At 43.2% G+C, this 8,787-nt stretch overlaps 1 protein-coding gene across 4 annotated transcripts; it reads right to left on the bottom strand.

Moving 5' to 3' along the window:
* Positions 1-378: 378 nt before the first annotated feature.
* On the bottom strand, positions 379-8,358 carry LOC125518199 (uncharacterized). 4 transcript variants are annotated; one of them, XM_048683118.2, is made up of 8 exons: positions 8,102-8,358; positions 7,108-7,229; positions 6,821-7,019; positions 6,541-6,627; positions 3,553-3,921; positions 3,027-3,183; positions 1,107-2,840; positions 379-846 (listed from the first exon to the last, which is right to left on the bottom strand). In XM_048683118.2, the coding sequence occupies exons 2-7, from the start codon at positions 7,179-7,181 to the stop codon at positions 1,120-1,122; spliced, it is 2,607 nt and encodes an 868-aa protein (XP_048539075.1). In that variant the 5' UTR covers positions 7,182-7,229; positions 8,102-8,358; the 3' UTR covers positions 379-846; positions 1,107-1,119. The 4 variants fall into 4 exon arrangements, with proteins under 4 accessions (XP_048539075.1, XP_087389868.1, XP_048539076.1 ...); XM_087533742.1 differs by lacking the exon at positions 379-846 and having other exon boundaries at positions 876-2,840; XM_048683119.2 differs by lacking the exon at positions 379-846 and having other exon boundaries at positions 876-2,840; positions 7,108-7,218.
* Positions 8,359-8,787: the final 429 nt, after the last annotated feature.

Below are 8,787 nucleotides of genomic sequence, written 5' to 3'. Positions count from 1 at the left end.
ATGACTGCATATCTATTCTGGAAACTAAGAGTTCTAATAATATTACCTTAGAACATATATACCGCACATAATAACCATGAACTGGTATGGGGACATTCTAGAAAGATTCAGCAAACTAAGGTTTCAAGAAGAGCATCACACTGTTAGGCAACAAAATATACATAGATTTAATATGGCCTCACACGTACGAAAACTAATACTTCGCTTGACTACTAAAGATTTCTCGTCTCTAAATTATGATTAAAAGAACTTCACATATGTTCAGAACTGCTGACATAAGAAAAATAAAAGCAAAGTTCCATCTTGTGCCTATCAGTTCTTACAAACAAACATAGATGTGCATCACAATTTCAACCAAAACCTCATCACCCCATATAATGTGTGCCGATGAAATAGTACTATGATCTGAATTTATATTAGCAAGCACGTGCCGATGAAATAGTAACATGATCTGAATTTATATTAGCAAGCACCTGATATACCTCGATGCAAGACCAGTCACGTGGGTAATCACATAGACATCTCATTTTCGTTAATTATAAGCCAAAGTGTCCATACCTTCTACAGAAAAGAGAAATATTAACTTAAAGCTAACAACCATCAGATTGCTATATCAGTAGAGGACGAACTTGTGTGAACTATGAAGATGGCCGCACGAAAGGCGCATTGAAGCACTGCAGAGGCAGTGAATGGGCGTTTTTGTAGATAGCAACGCACAGCTAATCCAATAATCAGTTCATGCACTGGAGGAAATCTCCTCACGTCAAAACAACTCCAATTTCGGAGGCAGCATATGCAGAGGGAACGGACATCTTGACGTGTCATTGTCAATCCCCACTGTCCACACTGATAGAACGACAAGTCAGATAAGATCCTAAAAAAAGGGCAACTGCAATTGCAAACCAAGGCTCTTAATACCCCTAACAATTTAGTTCTGCTAACTACTAGTGGTACTCTAAAGATAACATCAATCAAATCTAATGTATTCCTCAGGAACTTGGTTCAGAAAAGAATGGAGTAATCGCAGGGGGAGAGAAGCGATAATGATGTTTAAGAGTGTGAGAAACTATTCACATTGTCCCTAGGAGCATTATTGCAGCATTTACCATGTTCGCCTGGCTACTGGCTGGCAGGTGGATTCCCCTTGCTAGGCCCATTCACCACTGGGGTATACTGGCGACTGGCTGGTGTTCTGGTGCCCGTAAGCGAGTTCCTGCCTGGTGGAGTTCCAGCACTGGGAGCCGGGTTCCTGACTGGTGGTGTTCCAGTGCCAGGAGCCGCAGTCCTGACTGGTGGTGTTGCAGTGCCGGTAAGCGAGTTCCTGGCTGGTGGTGTTCCAGTGCCGGTAAGCAAGTTCCTGGCTGGTGTTATTCCAGTGCCAGGAGCCGCATTCCTGGCTGGTGCTCCGGTGACAGGAGCCATATTTTTAGCTAGTGTTCCGGTGGCTGGAACCGCGTTCCTAACTGGTGTTCCGGCACCGGGAGACATATTCTTGGCTGGTGTTCCGACGCCCGGAGCCGCATTCCTGGCTGGTGTTCCGACGCCCGGAGCCGCATTCCTGGCTGGTGTTCCGACGCCAGGAGCCGCATTCCTGGCTGGTGTTCCGACGCCAGGAGCCGCATTCCTGGCCATTGTGCTACTATTTGAGCTCATAGCATGCTGCTTCTGGGCCATAATTTCTTGGCACCTATTTTGTTTGCCTGTGGTGCCTGGGCCAGGTGGCTTCCGATATATTGCTTTACTCAGCACACCAGCATTGCCTGTGCCAACAAGGCCACTAGAGGTGACTGTTGATGGAAAGGTTGCCCCATGTGAAGCTAGAGTTTTGGTCTTCTTCACGGTTGCTGGTGCTCCTCTAGCAGACACAGGGACGCTTTTCACAACTGTGGGTTGCTGTTTCGGTTGTTTCTTCTGGCTGGGAATAGCACCTTGAGCTCCAGGAGCAATTTTGACACCTTTGCTCTTATCCAAACAATCTGTAGTCAAGCATCCTTGGGCAACAAAGCGATCGAATTCCAGCATGTCGGCATCCTTGGGGTCTATGCTCTCCTCAGCTTTGGGGTCTATCATCTCAGGCTGCTTCACTATCTCTGGCTGATTCACCATCTCCGGCTGCTTCACGTCTTCAGGAAACAAGTCCTCCATCGTGACTGCACAAAATGTAGAGTCGTCGTCCATCTCCATATTGTCGCATGGGCCAGACACTGGTGTGGTGCTCAATGCTCTATCAGGTTCCAACAAATGTGCACTAGCAGATTGTTCAGGGGGATTAACTCCTGCAACTCCTGACACAAGATTAACTTGCTCGATTGACTGTGTTACCAAAACCGGAGGAGATGGTGTAGGGGCACTGCAGTTTGGAAGTTCTGGGTGTTCAGCACTACCAGGCTGTGTTCCAGGCTCACCAGCCATAGTGGATGCTTTAGAGCTTGTAGAAGTTCTTGAAGATCCTTTTCCTCGAGGTCTTATGGGCATAGCTTTCGGGGTTATGTGCACAGCTTGCGAGGATTGTGCAGCTTTCAATAAATTGGTGGCGATGCTTGCTGGGGCGATTCGTCCACCAGCAGCAATAGCTGCAGCTTGTATCGAGGAAGGAGCATTTGTAGGATTTGCTTGTGCATTTTGCTTCTTAGAGCTATTTCGTGACTTGTTTGAAGTATTTGACACTTTTGAGGCTGCAGCTTGAGCAGGAGCTGGTTGCGCCCAAGGAAGTGGAATCTGCCCTTGTGCTGGCACTGGTACTGGCAACGGGAATGATGAAGAGGATGTTGCACATTTTAACTCAGGAGCCGCAGCAACGAATACTGGAGCAGGATGTTGAGTGCTTTGTTGTGAAGCTCCTACATGAAAAGGCTAGAATGAGCACCAAAAGGCTAGCACAAGGCACAACAAAGATGCCAGAACGGATTTACATCTCAAATATACAACGAAGCTATAGAACAATGTTTGGCTTGTTGATACTTCAGTAAAGAAGCATTATTCTAAATGAGAGCTGTACTGACAATGTATAAGAATTTTATTAGTACCTGATCTTAATGTAGAGAATCCACCAGGCTTCCCCATAGGCATATCAAGAGCCATAGAGAATGCCTTTTGAGTAGCTTTTATATCGAACTCCGTCGTGACTGATTTAGCTTTAGCAGGCTTGGTTGTTCCTTGGCGCCTGCAAATGACTGCCCATCTCTGAAAACAACAATAAACATTACCTAATTACTCTACAGACAAATATGTACATGGAGACACATGGACGTCCCATCATGCTAATCATTATAGCACACAACAGTTATATGCGAATGAGAACTAAACAAACAGGCCAAGTAAGATTGAGATGGAACTTTTTCTAGGCAAAGATCACAAGCAAAGCAACATAACCATTGCAACAAGAAGCACATGCATTTGTCTACTTACCTTGGCATATTTGCAAAGGCATGCTACAAATTTATTATATTTCGGGAAGACTAAGGAAGACCAAATGGATGTAAACAAGGATGAACTGCCGCACAATAATAGATTCTAGTATGCAATTTACAAGATGACCATAGAGTTAGTTACCTGAGACAATTGAACATAAGTTCTTGTGCTATCGAATTTATATCTATGCAGAATGTTCAGCCAATTTCCTTCACCACACTTATGTACACCATCCATTAAGTCTGCGTCCTCCTTGTTGGACCATGCTTTAGGCTTCTTTGTCTTTTTATGAGGTCCATTCCCATCAAAAGGATCAGGAGATAACCCTGTATGGGATGCCTGTTTTGAGTTGGAAATTGGACCTGTACCATTTGTTAGACGATGGCTCTGAGCAAGCTGTTTGTCAGATGGAACACGCGGTATCTTCTCATTTGGAGTGTTTAGCAGAGGAACTTCTGAGTTAACGCGATGACTAGAACCTTGCTCACGTGAAGGTCCATAGATTAAGATCTGCAATTTATATGATAGGATTATAAGTACCATTGTGCATACCTAAGATATGAAGAAATTGTATGCAAATATGCAACAGAGCAAATATTGCATGACATTCAACATAGTTGGTAATCAATACAAAATTGCTAACGAAATAAAGATTTGTCTTTTTCATAAATGATGACTCTTTTATGTTGTTACTAACTGAAATGGAAGCTGTCATAAGAACTGTTACACTGACAAATCCTTGCAATTTTATAACTAATCTGCCCAGCAATAGAAGACATTTGGGTGTAGACATGGTACCCGAGTAGAACTGTGAGTATAGTTGTTTTCAATTGCAATAAGAATCAAATACATTCAAAACTAAAAGCATTTTCTGAGGAAAAATCTTTCATTGTTATTTTCATCTGTCTAATTTAATATTCAAAAAGATCTTCACTGCCCAAGATTAGAAGGTTTGACTGCACATATCATGTACTGCTACTCTTTCGTCACTAGAGGGGGCAAACATGATAGCCACCCTTTTGTAACTGGAGGGGGCGAACATTATGGCCCTTTATTCTTTTGTCTTTCTGCGTATAAAGGTAGAGATTACTGACTCATAGTTGCAGTTGCAGAATTAGTAGATCAGTCAGTTTTCTGTGTACACTACTTTAAGTTTGTGAAACTTGAGAAGGTGAGCTCTGACTCTGTGAGGCATTATAGGAAGTCCATCTTATAAATCAAATAAAATGGACCTTTACACTCTCTAATAGAACAAGAAACTTAGATGAAACATACGAACTACATCTTCATTGACGAATACATATACTTATCTTACAGCCAAAACTGTTCACTATCCTATGATTTCTAGTGAAACACCATGCTTCATCTCCCATTTGATAACGAGGCATCAATCAAGCTTTTGAGCAGAGCCAACAATCAATCAGCCTTCGCTAGGCGCATACTGAAGAGCAAACTGCATCTGCAGCCCTAAAAGTATTGAGGGGGTGTCAAGTTAGTCCTAATTCTATTGAAGTGCACATTCCGGTCCCTAAAGTACCTCAAGGGAGCATTTGGTTCTAAGAAAACCAGATTGAAAGGAATGTGAAAATTACTAGGAATATTAGCATGGTAATGAGATAATTAGGAATATGGCATTACCGTTAAATTTTTCAATGAATTCAATATTGAGTTGTTTGGGTCATTGGTTGCAATAACCTGTTCATGAGATTATATTTTGTAGATTAATACTGATGTATTGCGAAGTCCTGTTGTTGTTTTATTTCTTCATGTCCCTTTATGACAAAGACTTTTCAGATTGACCGTTTTTGGGGCTAGTAAATTTATTAACAAAACACTTCTTCTTAGACTGGACTACTTATCAATGTAAGGCCGCTAGGTGACTTTAGAAACTTTTTATTCGGCTAGGACGCTGTTCTTTCACTGCTGATGTGACTGCTTTTAGCGTAAAAAAAGACACGCTGTGAAAGAATTTGTATCTTACTAACTTATACAGAATAAAACCCAAATTAGTGTACTAGGAATATTATCGATCTTCAACGAAAACTGGAGCTAGTGTTCAACAAGAAAGAACAATTCCAAAAAACAAGTAATTGTATGTTTAATTTAACAATGCAAACGTGAGAAGGAATTGGTTGCACATCATGCCAAGGTTGTATTGTAAAATAGCAAGACATGATGGACTGAATTGTCTCGACACCGTTAATCGGATGAGTTTTAATTAGTACACTTGACATGGATATACAGTATGAGTGAGGTCCTAAATGGGATGGACACAAAACCCTTCACAAGATAATTACAATTCGATCACTATGTTTGAATCGAACTAATATTGAAAGTCTAGTGTTTTTTAGGAAGAAAAATGAGGTGCCGATGGATTCCAATCAGGGGGTAATCCAAGATAGCCACCTGTTTCAAAAGGAATCATAATGCCCCAAAACAACTTGAATCGTATCATGGTAATCTAAAGTCTAACTAACATTCCAAGTGGCTATGCCGAATGCGGGAATCAAACCAGATTGCCTCGTGATTTCCACTAATCTTTACAAGATTCCTGCAACCAAACACAGCCTAAAAGTGAGTCACCGCGGGTCCTGAGAGCTCAGCTCAGCACGGGAGCTCCCTTTGCGGCAAACTCCTGCCATGGCAGCATTCTGGCTGTGCGGCTGCGGTCAAAGCACCACGAGTGCGGTCAGCACTGAGCTGGTTGCTCAGGACCCGCAGTGACTCACTTAAGGTACTATAAGATTGTAACAAAGGATCTATATGGACAAGCCAATAACCATATGGCATAGATAGCACGACATTAGATACTGGTTTGTGGTACAATAGGACACAATGGCCTTAAGCAGATGCCAAACAAATTTCTGTGCACATCTCGCACTAAATCCCAGATATGCTTGATCAAAGAATCAAATACAAAAAAATGCAACTACTAAACACATTGATGGCGTTTAAGTTCATATATCCGGGTTCTGGGTTCCTAATTAACGCAGATAAATAAGGCAAGGTGGGTGAAACGGAAAATTAGGCCTTTGGCATCCTAAATCCAAAAGGAGCATCTGATAAGTAAATGACTGTATCAGCTACAATACAGACAGAAATGCTTCTGACAAAAACAAAATGTGGTACCTTCGCGAACCGGGAGGCCTCAGCTGCAGCTTCGTTGCTCGGCTTAGGAAAGGGTTCAATCTCACATTCCAAGTCGCTCTCATCACCCTGCCATCATCAATCAGGGCAACAGAAGTACCACAATACAGTTAGGAAAAGATAAGGTGACAGTAGAACAAACAGAATTTCTATATACCAACCTCTCAAGATCTAACAGTTCCTACAACGACGATACTGGCTAGAATACACAATTTTAAAGCTAGTCCAAATTAAATTGGCAGGATAAAGAAAGAGCACAAACCAGAGGCTGGGCGCCGATGTCCTCGGTGTTCTCGATGAAGTCATGTCGGTAGGCGATGTAGCGCCAGAGCATCTGGTACTCGCGGGCGGAGGTGATCCCCGTGGCCGTCTTGGCCACCAGCGCCCTCCAGTTGATGCTCCTTCTCTCCGTGTGCTGCGCCACCTCCTGAAGCGCCGTCAGAATTGTCGCGGGCGAGTACCTGCAGCAAGATTGAGCGGCGCACTAAAACCCTAGGGCGGGCCGGGGAGAACCGTCGAGTAGCGCGAAGGTCGAGGAGAAGGACCGACTTGTGGAGGATGAGGTACACCTCGTCCTCGGAGAGATCTCGCTTCCGCTTCGCCCCCGCCGCCGCTGCCACCATCTCGAAGTTTGTGACTCGTCAGTGCTTTGGCGGTTAACTGGGGTAAAACTACAATAGAATAGAATCAGCTCGTGGAATTATTATTATTTTGAAAAGGAGGCAAAAGTTTTGCCTTATACATTAATTAAGAAGAACAGAGTTGCCTGATTAGTTTACGGAAAACCAGGCGAAAACCGCACAGACTTGCACAATCATGTGAACTACTCCCAAACTATGGAATCACAGGACCACAAAGGTAGACCAACGAACACACCCAACACAGAACCACTGCAACCCCAAACACTTGGGTCCCAACTTCACCAATGGAACTCCATCGCCCCCTGCAAGTTGCAGCCTAGACTACTGTATCATGGAAGCACCTGCGCCTCCCCATTATCTTCATCTTTTTTCCATTGCACATGTTAGATTTCTTCTTGCGGATACCAGGGTGGAAAATAGAACTCTGTGCATTTCATGCTTAGTCAAACACTGGTGGTACTTTGGCTGGTCACATGTAAATTGATGGTTTGCTCCGACAGGTATGCACTAAAACAGATCATCAGCTTGCTAATACGTGTTACTGGCGCAATACAGATCTCTAGTTATTTGTTTTACTTGTACAGTCCCAGATGATAATATCTAAAACAATATCCTTTTTTTCTACAGCCAAAAGCTACCATATCTTGATGCAAAGTTGCAAGCCATCAATGGGTTAATTGATTGTACGTAGCAATTACATATCACACCGACGGCCTATTACATGCTATTTTATCCAAGTGGGTAAACTAGTAGGTGTTCTCTTGCAAAGGCATGAACGCGTCTACTTGCTTCAGCCCAACAACAGCGGCTCCAATCAGCTCCAGTACTAATAGGTACAGCGATGTGCCTCTCCATCTAAACTGAATCGAAGTCAGCGCATTGCCTAAGATGAGATTGAGTACCTGCTGGAACAGTGGCGCGATCCGCATGCAGGCAGACACGGCGCAGCAAGAACCAGTGGAGGGAGAGTACCCCGCGTTGGCTACGTTGGCGGAGACATATCGGCGGCGACACCCAGCGACGGCGGCGCAGACCTAGGTGGCGGCGGCCGTGAACAGGCTATGGGACGAGGATTGGTGCGTGATGCTTGGGCCTGGTGGGCTTCTTTCCGAAATTATCCGACGGTTAGGAATGAACGGCTCGTCCAAATGCACCTATCTCGATCAACTCGACGAGACAAATGCAACCACCACAATTTATTCACATCTCTTCATTTCGTTCCTAATGGTATAGTTTCATCAATAATCAAGACAAATATAGGCGACCCATACTTTCAACGAGCACAAAAATGATAATCAAACATTGGAGCAAGGTGCTATTCCCTAAACTAAAACCACGACAAGTATTTTAAAATTAAGAGATTACAACACATCAATGAAATAAACCAGCCATAAGACATAATGAAACATGAAAGGAATGCATGCTCAAAACCCATCTAACTATGCACCAATGTGTCAAATTTGGAGTTATTTTACCCTCGAGCAAGTTCTTTTTGTCGTTTAGACAAAACAAAGGAAAAGCTTAATTTGTTAAAACATCCTTGCTGAATTTCAAGTTAATAAGATTCTATACTCGAGATCTAAAGCTT

The sequence above is a fragment of the Triticum urartu genome, chromosome 7A (genome assembly GCF_056163025.1).
Source record: "Triticum urartu cultivar PI428250 chromosome 7A, HENAU_Tu73, whole genome shotgun sequence".
NCBI classification, from domain to species: Eukaryota; Viridiplantae; Streptophyta; class Magnoliopsida; order Poales; family Poaceae; genus Triticum; species Triticum urartu.
The sequence above is the reverse complement of the archived record's forward strand: the minus strand, read 5'-3'. Positions and strand labels throughout refer to the sequence as shown.